The 16,144-nt window shown below is 36.1% G+C and overlaps 1 protein-coding gene across 2 annotated transcripts in view; it reads right to left on the minus strand.

Moving 5' to 3' along the window:
- DNAAF4 (dynein axonemal assembly factor 4) overlaps positions 1 to 16,144 on the minus strand; it is a 74,198-nt gene that overhangs the window by 27,278 nt on the left and 30,776 nt on the right. For both annotated transcript variants that reach the window (XM_067747640.1, XM_067747639.1), the window contains exon 4: positions 7,645 to 7,876. In XM_067747640.1, coding sequence (XP_067603741.1) covers positions 7,645 to 7,876 — 232 coding nt within the window. The remainder of the gene's footprint in view (positions 1 to 7,644; positions 7,877 to 16,144) is intronic.

The raw sequence follows: 16,144 nt of genomic DNA on the forward strand, positions 1-16,144 counted from the left end.
TTGCCTTATGTATTGAGGTGCTCCTGTGTTGGGTGCATATATATTTATAATTGTTGTATCTTCTTCTTGGATTGATCTGTTGATCATTATGTAGTGTCCTTCCTTGTCTCTTGTAACAGTCTTTAGTTTAAAGTCTACTTTATCGGATATGGGTATTGTTACTCTAGCTTTCTTTTGATTTCCATTTGCATGGAATATCTTTTTCCATCCCTTCACTTTCAGTCTGTATGTGTCTCTAGGTCTGAAGTGGGTCTCTTGTAGACAGCATATATATGGGTCTTGTTTTTGTATCCATTCAGCAAGCCTGTGTTCTATTGGTGGGAGCATTTAATCCATTCAGGTTTAAGGTAATTATCGATATGTATGTTCTTCTGACCATTTTCTTAATTGTTTTGGGTTTGTTTCTGTAGGTCCTTTTCTTCTCTTGTGCTTCCCAGTTAGAGAGAAGTTCCTTTAGCATTTGTTGTAGAGCTGGTTTGGTGGTGCTGAATTCTCTTAGCTTTTGCTTGTTAAGCTTTTGATTTCTCCATTGAATCTGAATGAGAACCTTGCCAGGTAGAGTAATCTTGGTTGTAGGTTCTTCCCTTTCATCACTTTAAGTAGATCATGCCACTCCCTTCTGGCTTGTAGAGTTTCTGCTGAGAAATCAGCTGTTAACCTTATGGGAGTTCCCTTATATGTTATTTGTCATTTTTCCCTTGCTGATTTCAATAATTTTTCTTTGTCTTTAATTTTTGCCAATTTGATTATTATGTGTCTCAGCGTGTTTCTCCTTGGGTTTATCCTGTATGGGACTCGCTGTGCTTCCTGGACTTGGGTGGCTATTTCCTTTCCCATGTTAGGGAAGTTTTCGACTATAATCTCTTCAAATATTTTCTCGGGTCCTTTCTCTCTATCTTCTCCTTCTGGGACCCCTATAATGCGAATGTTGTTGCGTTTAATGTTTTCCCAGAGGTCTCTTAGGCTGTCTTCATTTCTTTTCATTCTTTTTTCTTTATTCTGCTCTGCAGCACTGAATTCCACCATTCTGTCTTCCAGGTCACTTATCCGTTCTTCTACCTCAGTTATTCTGCTATTGATTCCTTCTAGTGTAGTTTTCATTTCAGTTATTGTATTGTTCATCTCTGTTTGTTTGTTCTTTAGATCTTCTAGGTCTTTGTTAAACATTTCTTGCATTTTCTCGATCTTTGCCTCCATTCTTTTTCCGAGGTCCTGGATCATCTTCACTTCCATTATTCTGAATTATTTTTCTGGAAGGTTGCCTGTCTCCACTTCATTTAGTAGTTTTTCTGGAGTTTTATCTTGTTCCTTCATCTGGTACATATCCCTCTGCCTTTTCATCTCGTCTATCTTTCTGTGAATAGTAAAGGTTTCTTGATGCACTGTGACTGTTTCCACAAACTGATTTCACCAGGAGTCCCTCATGTGAGGACGTTCTGTCAGATTCTCTTGGTGTGTCAACTGTCTTCAGGTTCAACATATGAATGAAGTTTGGAGGTTGGTGTCCATCCTGCTAGTGTTGGAGGGTCTTCTGCAGAGGCGGGGGGTGGCTGTGGCTCACCGTGGGGACAAGGACACTGGCAGAATTTCTGGGAAGTACTCAGTGTGAGCCCTCCCAGAATCTGCCATTAGCCCCACCTAATTATACTTCTTTTTAAGTTTTCTTCTATTCCCTGCATTACTTGGTTGTTCCAATTTGCATTTTTCTGTTTGGTTCTTGGCTGTCTGTTCATATTAAAGATGAAGTACAAATATTCTGACTGGAAGTTTTGTGTACGTGAATCTAAAGATTGTTGACTAGTGAGCTTCAGCGTGGTGAACTAGTGGGGCCATTATAAATGCCAGAGTTTTTTCATCCTATACTAGTTAGCTTCCCTGTAGAGGAATTCTCCAGTCTACATAACAGGTGCACTGGGCTCCTGCATGCATATGGGGAAGAGAATAGAGCTGGAGGGGATCTCTTGAATCAGTATTTAGATTTTTACAATGCAGACTTTCACTCAATCTCTGTATTTTCAGAGCAGAATCTCATTCAGTCCTCAACTGTGCAGAAAGTAAACCTCCAGTTATCTGCTGTAGTACGGGAGGAGAGCTGGTAATCAAAGTCCTATGCACTTTTAACCAATCCTATTTTTTTCCAGACCTACATTTGCCCCTACCTTTAGACGTACCTAGTTCTACCAAGTTGAAAAGGGACAAATCCACCTGCCCTGAAGCCTCATCTCTCCCACTACAATGCTTTTAGTAGCTTAGCAAATAGATAGCTCAGCAAATCAAAACTAGTTCAACAGATACCAGTAACTGACCTCAAGAGGCTTCCCCTTTTGGATTTTTTTATTTTTATGTGGAACATTTTTGAAGTCTTTATTGAGTTTGTTACAACATTGCTTCTGTTTTATGTTTTGATTTTTTGGCCTCGAGGCATGTGGGATCTTAGCTCCCCGACCAAGGATCGAACCTGCATGCCCTGCATTGGAAGGCAAAGTCTTAACCAGTGGACCGCCAGGGAAGTTCCGGCTTCCCCTTTTGAACAAAGCTGTTTCTGACAAGACAAGAAAGCCCCCATAGTCATGTAACTAATTAATGCTCATTGATTCCCCTTTCCTCATACCTTATAAATATAGACAACAGTACAAGAGCAGGGACCCTCAATTGGAGCCTTTTGGGGGAATGGCCTCACTATGCCTGGCCCTAAGCATAACTCTGTGGAATAGTAAGAACTTGAGGAAATCGTGCACACTTTGATGCTTTCCTGCCTAAAATCAATAAACATTATTTTTTCAATTTTATTGAGAAAGAATTCACATACAATAACTATACTCATTTTAAAGTATATTAAATGAGTTCTGACAGATGTACATGCTCCTGAAATCACCATCAACACAGAAAATTTCTATCACCTTTAAGAGTCCCCTATAACCCTGTGAAGTTCATCCTTTCCCTTCACTCCTGGCCCCAGGCAACCACTGATGTGCTCTCAGTCATTATAAATTAGTTAGTATTTTCTAGAATTTCACACACTATGGACTAGTGTCTTGCTTTTTTCAGAATAATTTTGTGATTCATTCATGTCATGTGTATCAGTAGTTGTCTCTTTTTTAAAAAATAAATTTATTTGTTTATTTTTGACTGCATTGGGTCTTCACTGCTGTGCATGGGCTTTCTCTAGTTGTGGCGAGCAGGGGTTACTCTTCACTGTGGTGCGTGGGCTTCTCATTGCAGTGGCTTTTGTTGCAGAGCACAGGCTCTAGGTGCGCAGGCTCAGTAGTTGTGGTGCACAGGCTGAGTTGCTCTGCAGCATGTGGGATCTTCCCAGGCCAGGTATCGAACCCGTGTCCCCTGCATTGGCAGGCAGATTCTTAACCACTGGGCCACCAGGGAAGTCCCAGTTGTCTCCTTTTTATTGAAGAGTAATATTCCATTCTATGAATGTATTTCATAATTTGTTTATCCATTCACCTGTTGATGGACATTGTTTCCAGTTGTTCACTATTGTAAATAAAGCTGCTGTAAACATTTGAATACAAGTTTTTAGGTAGACACATTTCTCTTGTGTAAATACCTAGGGCTAAAATGGTTGAGTTATATGACAGGTTATATGACAGTTGACACTCTTCCAAAGTGGTTGTACCATTTTATATTTTGACCATCATTGTACAAGGTCCAATTGTAGCACATCCTCAATAACACTTTGTACTGATGGACTCTCTAATATTTAATATTAGCTATCTTAGTGGAAATGTACTATATTTCACTGTGGTTTAATTTGCATTTCCTTACTAATGATGTTGAACATCATTTCATGTGCATATTGACCATTCATATGTCTTCTTTTGTGAAAAGTTCATTCAAATCTTTTGTCTAATTGTTTATTGGGTAGTTTGTCTTCTGTGTATATATTACGTACACGGTGAGGCAAGAATCAATGTTCATTTGTTTCCACAGATACCCAATTGTTCCAGACTTTCCTTTCCCCATTGAACTGTTCTGCTTTTGATGAAAAGCATCGGACCATACAGGTAAGGATCTATTTCTACTCACTGTACTCCATTCTTTTGACCTTTCTGTTCATCCTTTCACCAGTTCCACACTATCTTGATTACTGTAGCTTGATGTTAAGTCCTCAAATCAGGTAGTATAAAGGTAGTATAAGTCCAACATCTTTGTTCTTATTTTTAAAAATTTCTTTAGCTAGTCTAGGTCATTTGCATTCTAATATAAATTTTAGAATCAGCTTGTCGATTTCTATAAAAAGCTTACTGGTATTTCTGTTGGAACTGCATTAAATCTATACATCAATTTAAGGAGAAGTGGCATCTTAACAATATTGAGTTTTCCTATTCATGAACATGCTATATCTCTCCATTTGTTTAGGCCTTTAAAAATATCTCTCAGTAATTTTTTATAGTTTTCAGTGATGAGATCTTACACTTCTTTTATTAAATTTATTCCTAAACATTTTGTGTCTTAGTGTTATTATAAATTGTTTAAAGTTTAATTTTCCAATTATTTGCTGTTGATAAATAAAATCATAAGTGATTTTTGCTATCTTATATCTTGAGACGTTGCTAAATTCACTTATTAGGTCTAGCAGTTATCTGTAGATTCCTTAGGGATTTCTACATAGACAATCATGTCATCTACAAATAGACAGTTTTACTTCTTCCTGTCTAATCTTCATGGCTTTTATTTCTTCTTCTTGTCTTAATGCAGCAGTTAGGACCTCTAGTATAATGTTGAATGAGGTAGTGAAAACAGACATGCTTGCCTTGCTCTTCAACCTAAGGGACAAAGTACACATTAATTCATCAGTAAATATGATGTTTGCTATAGATTTTTGTGTAGAAGGCTCTTATCAGGTTGAGAAAGTTTCTTTCTAGTCCAATTTTTTATTATAAATGGGTGTTGGATTTTGTCAAATGCCTCTTTGCAATATTGAAATAATCACATTTGTCCTTTGTTCTGTTAGTATAATTATACTGAATGATTTTCAAATGCTAAATCAACCTTCCCTTCCATTACCCATTTCCAGAAGTCAAAAATTCTCTAGGCTGTGTGAAAAAAAAACATGACTACAGTGGTTTAACCAAACATGGGTTTATTTTTCTCACTTAACAAGCTTGAAGAAAGATAGTTCAGCACGATTTATCAGCTTTCCAATGTCATTAATGTCCCAGGCTCTTTCTTCTTCCCTGTTCTATCATTCTTAATGTATGGCATGCCTCTTCATGATCTCAAGAAGTGTTAATGCACTTCTTGGCAAAGATCTTCATCTTAGGTAGAAAAAGGAAAGGGGGAGCAAGCAGAAAGGAACTGGGGACACTTATCTCAGAAAAGTAATACTTTTCTATAAATCCTTAGTAGATTTCTTCTTGCATTTCAAGAGCCAGAACTGTGCCACTTGGCTACATACAGTTACAAGAGAGTCTGAGGAAGTAAATTTTGTTTTCCCTTTTTTTTTTAAACTAATTTTAAATTACTTTGTTTGTAAAAATGAATCACTGTGCTTTGTTCCTTACTTTTTCATTTTATAATAAAAAATTTCAAATATGTACAAAAGTAGACAGGATAGAATAATCACAATCATGCATTCATGACGTGACTTCAATTACCAACTCATGGCCAACACCATTTCATCTTTACCTCTATCCACTTTCACATACCATATTATTTTGAAGCAAATCTCAGACATTATATTTACCTATAAATATTTCAGTAGGCATCTCTACAAGATGAGGACTTTATAAATTATCACATCTAAAGAAAATACCATTATCACATCTAAAGAAAAAAAATGTAATTATTCCTTAATTTCTTCAAATATCCAATCAATACTCAAACTTCCAAGGGTAAGTTTTTAAGCTGGACACATTTCTTCTGTCCCCCACCCCCAAATCATGATTCTATTGGTAAAAAAGGAAAAGGAGAGTATATATTGAGTAGGCAATCCACAGCACCCGCCACACCATTTGTATTCAGTATACTATAAAAGTAGCTTGTCTCAAGAACGTTTCTGGGGCAAATAATACAATATTCTTTCTATAGTTAAAAATGTTATCAAATGAGCATTTTTAGTGAAAGGTGGCATTAAAACAGTAGCATTAGACTTTTTAGGAGCAGCCAAATTTTCCTCTTTAAGAGGTCTAACTTTACTGGCCAATGAGACATTTGTCAATTTTTTAAGCCGTTACTCACAAATCCCAGCTAACTGAAGTTATTTGTATCTACAACATTTTATGTTCCTTAGGCACTGGCCACACGTTAAGTCCTATTTGTATATTCTATAACTCCTAGTACAGAGGAGACACTGAGTAAATGAATATTTGTTAAATGCATGGATGAGACGGAAGAAAGTAACCAAAGCCTACTAAAGAATGCTACCAGTCATCCATAATGATACTACTGAAATAAGGAAAAAAAGGACTTCTAGAGTAAAAAATCCAAAAAAAGCTGATTTATACATTTTTTTTCTTCCACCATGTTTAATTTCCCTTGTATCCTTGGATGAATTTTTTTAAAACATCTTCAGGATATCTCTTATATACAAAAGTTTGTTTGGGTTCCACCAGTGTTTTAAAACATGCTATTTGTTTAGAAGTAATTGAAATTAGGAAGGAAATGCTTTCAAATACTCCAGTTGTATCAATATTTTGTTGAAATGGCATTAAAGAAGGAGATAGTGTAGTAGTTAACTTGCATGTCAATATTAAACCACAAAACATATAAATTTAATAAAGCTACTGCTTAATATTTACTCTAAATGACTTAACATGCTAAACCTCACTGTTAAAGTAGTAAAGACATGTAGCCTTTGAAAAGAACATAGGTTTCAGAATCAGATCCGGGTTCAAATCCTATAGGTTTGCTTACTGGGTAGTTGTTTATCCTTTCAAAACACCTATTTCCTTTAAAATAAGAATAACAGCACTTACCCCAAAGTGCTGTTGTGAGAATTGAGTGATACAATCAATAAAATTACCTGGAATATAGTAATCACCCAAGAAATGTTAATTGTCACTATTATGTAAGTGATTTAACTACAAAACGTTCCATTTACTAAACATAAATAAACCCAAAACAAAGTTTAATATTCTAAAATCAGATAAAAACAAACTCTTAGCTTTCAATAAAGAAAATTGCCCTCTTACCTATTTTTGAATACACTAGAATCAAAGGCCAGAAGAGTTCTTGTCTGCTTACTGTGAAGTTTGCTTAACAGTATTTATTTTCCTGAGTTATGTGACGAAAAGGTTTTTTAATGAAATTCCTATTTTCTTATCTCTAAAGAAATAAATGAATGCTCCTGGTACTGCTAATTCACTCCAAGTCTTCCTGCACCTGAGTTAAACACATATTTAACAACATCTGCATAAATTTCTAAAGGAAGCACATGAGTAAAAGCGATATTGAATCTTTGCTCATTTTATTATGAAAACTTCACTACTTCCTAGAAGAAGGAATAAGTCTTTCACCTTAGTCTTTGTATTGCAGTAATTCATATACCAAAATAATGACCTAATACTGTGGATAGATTCATTCACATACACACACACACACACACACACACACACACACACACACTCTGACATATATACTTCACTAACAGGACTCACTTTCCCAGAAAATATTAAGTAATCATTGTACCTTTTGTGGCAAGATTTCTAGATACTGAATTCCTAGTAAGACCTTTATGTTTTAATTTTTTTCTCTCTTCTTCAATTTGCTTTTCTTGTTGATATAATTTTTCTTCTCTCTGAATTATTTTATGTTCTTCAGCTTTTCTTTGATGTTCTTTCCAGGTTTCCAATTCTTTAGTTGCTTTTATCCGTTCATTTTCTTTCATATCTTCTATTCTTTTCCTCTCTTCTTCTTCAATCTGAAAAAATTAAAATTACCAAATCCTTTAAAACATACAAAAAGCAATATTTTAAAAATAAGAAATTCATTATAATAATTAGTTATTTTTACCTTTAAACACTTGTCATTAAATCTGCAGCAATAGTTAGCAGTGAATAAAGAATTAAAATGGGAACGGTAAATGATTTAGCAGAATGCTCAATGATACGGTGTCAATGAACAAAGGTCTTAGTTCCAGATTTACCATTAACTATTGATATGTTCTTGGGCAGTCACCTTCTCTAGCCTCAGTTTACTTGCATGTAAAATGTGGACAGGCATTCAATTAGATGATATCTAAGGGCTTGGTTAATAAAAAAAAAAAAAAGGAAGAATTTATTACTCTGAAAGTTAAGTCACTTGTCCCCAAATCTTTACACACACACAAATACACATATGCAAACATTCGCCTTTCTACCAATGCCAGTCTTACCTTGTCTTAGGACTGAAGTTGTGCCGACCTTCACCTGAGGAATGAGGGAATAATAAGAAGGGAATAGGAAGGAGGAACTAGGGAGTTCGTCTCTGGTGGGTGGAAATGTTTGAACTTTGAATCCTGCTGTCAACTATGTTTGCAATAGCAGTTATTTGACATTTCCACACGAAAAGCTAAATATCAGATGAATCTGAAAGCAATACATTGCTCAGTTGTGCGCCAATTTTTCTCCCTTTCACAAACTTCCCTCACATGGGCAAGAAAAAAAAGTCCCTGTGAAACAGAGTAACTGGTTAGTATATATGGTCGACTCCATGTACCTAACCTTCCTATGGTAACAAAAATTTCTCACCTCTATCCTCTAGAGAAGCAGTGTCTAACAGAACTTTTTTGAATGGTAGTAATGTTCTGTACTATCCAGTACATTAGCCACTAGTCACATGTGGCTAATGAAGGACTTAAAATGGGGCTAGTGTGACTGAGGAACTGAATTGGTAATTTTATTTACGTTTCATTAATGTAAATTTAAATTAATTTATTTTTAAATAGGACATCTGACACAGCTCTAGAATGACATGCTGGGAAAAAATTTCCTAGAGGCTGAATTATTTTAGGATATAGAATTAACATTATAGGTATGAAAACCGTGCACTGAAGAGATACTCTGTAATATTTGCATGAGTTAATACCCTCTTCTGGAGACTGTTTATTTTCCTATTATACCATGAAACATTTATTTTAAAATAAATTTCACAGATTACTAACAGGAGTTTCTTATAATCCCAGAATTGCACCTAAGGCCTAAACTAAGCACAAAAGATGCTAATTACTATATGTCCTAAATTCAGAGAGCCGCATTGAGCTGCCAACAGGTTGGGCCAGAAAGAATCTGTACACGGCAATGAACCAGCATTTAAATGCCTGATAATAGGCCATGATGAACAGTCAGTGTTAGCTAGAGGCAGCCACAACCTAAAAGAAGAAGATGACAACTTCCCCCAGTTTAGTAATATGTTTGCCTTTTTTCCCTCCTTCCTCTGTTCCCCAACACACGGAAGGAGGAAAAAGTATGTGAAGAGTCAGAACACCTTCACCCCTCATGATCCCTGTTATGCAGAATGAATTTTGAAAAGTTTTTTAAAATGCATAAGACTGAGTCTTACTTACCAAAAACAAGACTGTTCTTATAACCAAAAGTAACAAGAAAGTTCTTCTATTATGCCAAGATGTAGTTAAGGGAAATACGTGTGTGTGCACGCACGCACGCATGTGTGCATATAAAGATATATGTATATGCAATTTATAATAGGCTATATTAGAAACACAAAAATAGTCCTCAGGGATTAATGAGGAAGAAGAAGGATTTAAAAAGGCTTCAAAGAGCAGGTGACAGAAGGAACTAGAATGAACAGAAAAACATGAAGAAGGTAATACCTTATGATTATGATAAAGGCAGACGACATACAGCAAAGAGAAACAGAGACAGACAAATGTTAAACAATCCTTGAAGGTCTTATTTTTTAAAAAACATAATAAGGGGAATATACCACTTAAAGGAGGAATGTGTAGTAACTCAGAAAGCTAGAAAAACAATCACCGCACTGAAGGAACTGGATTTTAACTGCTTTGTACTGCTCAAAGGACGCCATATAGTATGGGATATTAGTTTAATACAGACAGCAAATATAAGTAACAGGAGAATAATGAGCAGCTCCTAAACGAAATTCCTGAAGAAAGGGAAATCTATAATTATTTTAATTTGGAATGAATCTCTGGTTTATCAGGCATTGTTCTTTTTAAGCCAATCTCATTTATTACGTGTAAAAATAATAAATAAAATACTAGAAAACTCAATCAAGGAAAATATTAAAATTATAATACATCTTGATCAATGATGTATTTCTTATCTATGATATTAGGAAATCAAAAGAGAAAAATAATATGATCTCACTACATGTCAAAATACCCTTGATACTAAGAAAAAAATTTTTAGATCAATAAAAGGACCTACACAATATTATGCTTCATGGTGAAGCATTAAAAATATTTCTAGTAAAGTCCCTAAGGCCAATATGCCTACTGCTTTACTATTTTCCTAGCGGGCATAACCTACACAACAGAATTTTTTAAATAAATAATTTTTTTAAATGAAAAAACTTTAAGAAATACAAATATAGATTATGCAAAGATAGAACCATCATTATTTGCAAATAATATGGTAGACTACCTAAAAGAACACAAACATATAAACTGACAAACTATTAGAATGAAAAGGAGAGTTCAGCAAGGCAATCACATACAAGGTCAACTTATACAAACTCTTAAAACTAACTTTCCTAAAATCTGGCAATAAACAATTAGAAAATACAATGGAAAAAGTCATTTCATTAGTAACTGCCAGAAAAGCTTTTAAAATGCTACAAGTAAGCTTCACAAAATATGAGCCAGCCCTATATGTAAGCTAAATAATTTTGCTGAGGGATATAAAATGTAAGTCTGAATAAATGGAGATAAATGCCACATTCCTGGAAGAAAATCTCAATATTCTGATATTCTGCAAATTAGTTTATAAGTCAGTGTAAATCTAATCAAAATACCAGAAGAACTCTTAGGGAGCTTGATAAGTAACTGTGAAATTCATCCACAGAAGAAAATGTGCAGGTTTTATGGAGCTGTGAAGAGGTTGGCAATTCTCATCCATAAAGATCAAGTATAAATCTAGACAAATTTATCAAAAACAACCAATTCAGGGCAGTGGGAATTAACCAAAGGCAGCCTGCAAATTGGTAAGTGTTTATTCTAGAAGAACTGCTAAAGTTATAGGTAAGAACAGTGGGAGGCTCTGACCTGCTTAAGGTTACTCCCAACCACCCACCTCCAGCCAGGATGACAAGACTGACATTTTTACCAACATGAAACTAGGAAAAAGAACCCAGCAGCTTTGTTAGCAAAAACGGTGGACTCATTTCAGGGTGGGGCAGTGAAAATCTGTGGCTTTGGTGGAGAAAAGTGGTAAACTTGGTGGGAATGAAGAGGGAAAATTTACAGTTAAGGTCTGAGGTTGAGGTCCTAGTCAGGGTAAGTGCCTGAGTAGTCAGAAAATTAAGAGAAAGATCATGTAAATTAGAGAGCCATAGAAGGTCTGTAATAAGCTCACCATACACCCCTGGTTAAACAGCAAGCTATGCATTTCTGGGGGAGACCTAAGGAAGCCTGGCATAAAACAAAGCCAAGGGATACTTGAGAACTTGCTCTAACTGTGAATGTACTTCCAAACCCACACACAGACCAATCAGCAACGGGGTGGAAGCCTTTCAGGCTAAAGGTATTTACCACCTCTGCCCAAATCATTAGCTAACAAGTGAGTTACGCTGACACAGGGAAGACCCTTAAGGAAGCCAGTCCAAAAAACAAGAATTAAAAAACTCAGCAGAGACATCAGCAGTTGTATACCACAAGGGAGTCTACACTGATCCCACAGTTAAAGTCCAGGCAAGTTACTAAAAAATAAACAATTAATTAAAACAGAACTCAGAATTACTATAATCTACTAACTAAAATGTCTAGTTTTCAACCAAAAATATATCAAGAAATAATTACTAAAGACTTATCAAATTTGATGAAAACATTACATACCTCAGAGAATTTCAAACCAAAGTAAAATAAATACAAAGAGATACACCTAGATACAACTTAGTCAAACTGCTAAGTAAATACAAAAGCCAAACAAAAACAGGGAAATCTTGAAAGCAGCAAAAAAAAAGGGACTCATCATGGACAGGGGAACAATAATACAATTAAAGGCTGATTCATCATTAGAAACAACACAGGACAGAAGGTAGTGAAATGACACGTTCAAAGCACTGACAGAAAGAAACTAAAACTACCAGTTCTAGATCCAGCAAAAACATTCTTCATAAATGAAGATGAAATAAGCACATTCCAAGATAAATGAAAACTGAGACAAACTATTGCCCACAGACCTGTCCAACAAGATATACCAAAGAAAATCTTCAGGCAGAAAGGAAATGGCACTAAACACTAACTCTGATCTGTAAGTGGGAATCAAGAATATGGGAAATGGTAAATATATAGGTAAGTATAAAAGACAACACAGGGACTTCCCTGGGGGTCCAGTGGTTAAGACTTCGCCTTCCAATGCAGGGCGTGTGGGTTCGATCCCTGGTCGGAGAGCTAAGATCTCACATGCCTTGGAGTCAAAAAACCAAAACATAAAACAGAAGCAATATTGTAACAAATTCAATAAAGACTTAAAAAAAATGGTCCATATCAAAAAATCTTAAAAAAAAAAGACAGTACAAATGGATAAACAAAATGTGGTATATACATAATAATAGAACATTATTCAGCCTTAAAAAGGAAGAAAATTCTGACACATACTAAAAAGTGGATGAACCTTGAAGACATTATGCTAAGTGAAATAAGCCAGGCACAAATGGACAAATATGGTATGATTCCACTTATATGAGATACCCAGAGGAGTCAAATTCATAGAAACAGTAAAATGCTGGTTGCTAGGGGCTTAGAGAAATGTGGAATGGGACGTTATTATTTAACGGATACAGAGTTTCAGTCTGAGAAGATGAAAAAGTTCTGGAAATGGATGGTGATGATGGTTGCACAGTAATGTGAATGTACTTAATACCACTGAACTATACACTTCTAAATGGTTAAAATGGTAAATTTTATGTTATGTTTTATCCAATTAAAAATAAATTTAAAAAGACAATAAATATTTTATTGCTTTTCTTCTCTTTATTTAAAAACTTGGGGTTTTGAAAAAAGCAATACTTTTTTTTTTTAAATAAATTTATTTATTTATTTTTTAGCCGTGTTGGGTCTTCGTTGCTGCACACGGGCTTTCTCCAGTGGCAGCAAGCGGGGGCAGTGCGCGGGCTTCTCATTGTGGTGGCTTCTCTTGTTGTGGAGCATGGGCTCTAGGCACATGGGCTTTGGTAGTTGCAGCACGCAGGCTCCGTAGTTGTGGTGCACGAGCTTAGTTACTCCATGGCATGTGGGATCTTGCTGGACTAGGGATCAAACCCGTGTCCCCTGCATTGGCAGGCGATTCTTAACCACTGCACTACCAGGGAAGTCCCAACACATATTGTTTAGTTTATAATATCCATGTACATATACCTATTCATGAATGGCAATAGCCCAAAAATAAGGAGAGAAAAATGGAATTGTAAAAAGCAAAGTTGCTATATTTTACTGGAATTGAGTCAGTGTTAACCTAAAGTAGATTATAGACTGTGATAAGTTAAAGGTGCATGTGGCAACAATTAAAAACTTTCACAACCTAAAAAATATATACATATTATAAAAATTACTTTTATTTATATTAGATTATATATATACACACACACATACACACACATACACATGTAAGTAGCTAAAAGGTCAACAAGGGAGCTCCAGTTTCAGCTCTGACATGTTAAGAAGTTGTCATTCCTATCCTTATAAAAAAAAAGATAGACACACTGAAAACCAAATTTTCTTGGACCCATCAGAGAAGTGAGTCACAGGGCAAACTGCTACCCTGAAACACAGAGATAAGTGTATCCAGAAAGATAAAAAGATCTGCTTGCCTATTGCAGAAGCAACTAGAGCTGCAAACTGGTAGGAACACTTAAACGGTAATTTTGACAAAATGTTGGAGTCTGAGTGTGGCCCAGCATGACAGTGAGAAACTCTCGGGAGCCACAATCTTGGAGGGTGAACCCGTATTTTTGTGAGCTTTACCATCAGAAACCCCACTAGGTCACCATGAATAAGAACTCTGGCAGGAAGGGGGGAAAAATAATCATTGTGAAATACAGAAATACTCAGAGTATTCTCCATAACAAAGATCTACTCTCCAGGAGAAAGGACCTTGTCAGAGCTAAAGGAATTCCCTTCCCGCTGGGGAACTGTCAGGGTTTCAGGAAAATACACGGGCAACACTGCAGCTGGAGAAGGGAATAAGAGCCAAGGGAGAAAAGCTGTATCACTGGAGGAACACTTGTGAAGATCACAGGCCCAAAATACAGGCCCATGAAAAGACTGAGACTTAATGGCAAGATTATAGATTGTGTCCACTCCCTTACAATTTATTACCACACCAACAGGGTTCCAGGATAATGACAGTGGATTACAGAAGAAAGAGCTTATGACAAAGGCTCTCTCTGAGGATGAGTAGACAGAAAAGCCAAAAATCCCAACTTCAAAAGAGAAGGGGAAAAAAAAAAAACCAAAAAACCAAAAAAACACTAGAGGAATCTGAAGCCTCTGGTACCTGTTATGTACAGCTAACATTGCTAACATTAAACACAACCCAAAACCCAGTCAGAGTAAATAAATCTACTCACTAAAAGCATATTAACCTTAGTTTCTATTACCTGATACAATATGCCTAGTGTTCAACAAAAAATTGCAAGGCATGCCAAAGGCAAGATAAAACACATTGTAAAGAGACAAAGCAATCATCAGAACCAGACTCAGACACAACACAGATGTAAGAATTATTAGGCATGGAATTTTAAATAACTGTTTAATATGTGAAGGGCTCTAATGGGAAAAGAAGACACTGTGCAAAATGCCCCCTAAGAATATCTTAAAGTTTTATCTCTGTGGGGACTTCCTTGGCAGTCCAGTGGTTAAGACTCCAGGCTTCTAATGCAGGGGGTGCAGGTTCGATCCCTGGGCGGGGAAATAGGATCCCACATGCTGTGCAGAGCAGCCAAAAAAAAAAGTTTTATCTCTGTAAACAAAGAATGTTGCCTGTCATTCTGGTAAACAATGTTGTCCACCATCAAGCCATCAGCCACTGTAGATGCCCCAACGGTGCACCCTGAGGGGAAATTAGGATGGAGAAAAACAGGATACTGGCCCTAGACAGTTAAGCATTTCAAAGGAATAATTTCAATGAGCCCAGACTCTAGCATCTTCCCATACATAGAAAAGCACTAAAATCATTAACTTGAGATGTCTCTTTCTTGTGCCTAGCAGTAATCTTTTGATGTTCAACTACATGTTTTTTGTTTGTTCATTTTTTCAGCAAAACCCCCTATATATCCTGGCTCATTCTTTACCTCTCTGGGACAGTTCCTCAGAGCTATCTGAGAGGCTGTTTCCAGGGCTACAGTCCTCAGTGAGGTCCCTGAATAACACACAGCCTAAAAATTGAGAGTTACGTTTTATCTTTTCAGTCAACATCTTCCACATGGAGCTATATATCATTCTAACAATGAGCTCCCTTAAGCTAAGAAAATTCAAGTATTAATTCAGACTGAAGTTTAATAAATACAGTGTTAAAATTTCTCTTGGAAAGCTGTTAACTTCTGAAATTTAATTATTTAGTTGTTTATATTCTGTGGAAATGATAATCCAGTTAAAATAATATAGGTATGTGTTCAAAGCTAAAATGTAACAAAATTGATTTTCATTTCAGTTCCCTTCTCTTCTCCCTACGAACTGAATCATGTCCCCCAAAATTTGTAATGTTGAAGTCCTAACACTCAATGTGACAATATTGGAGATAAGGCTTACATGGAGGTAATTAATGTCAAATGAGGTCATAAGGGTGGGGCCCTGATACAATAGGATTATTGTCCTTTTAAGAAGTGACACCAGAGTGTTTTCTCTCTCTCTCTGTCCACCATGTGAAGACACAGCAAGGACGCAGCCAGCTGCACGCCAGAAAGAGAAGCCTCACCAGAAAATGAATTGGCCTGAACCTAGATACTGGACTTCCCAGCTTCCAGAACTGTGAGAAAATAAATTTCTGTTACTTAAGCCTCACAGTCTGTG

The sequence above is a fragment of the Pseudorca crassidens genome, chromosome 1 (assembly GCF_039906515.1).
Source record: "Pseudorca crassidens isolate mPseCra1 chromosome 1, mPseCra1.hap1, whole genome shotgun sequence".
Taxonomy (NCBI): Eukaryota; Metazoa; Chordata; class Mammalia; order Artiodactyla; family Delphinidae; genus Pseudorca; species Pseudorca crassidens.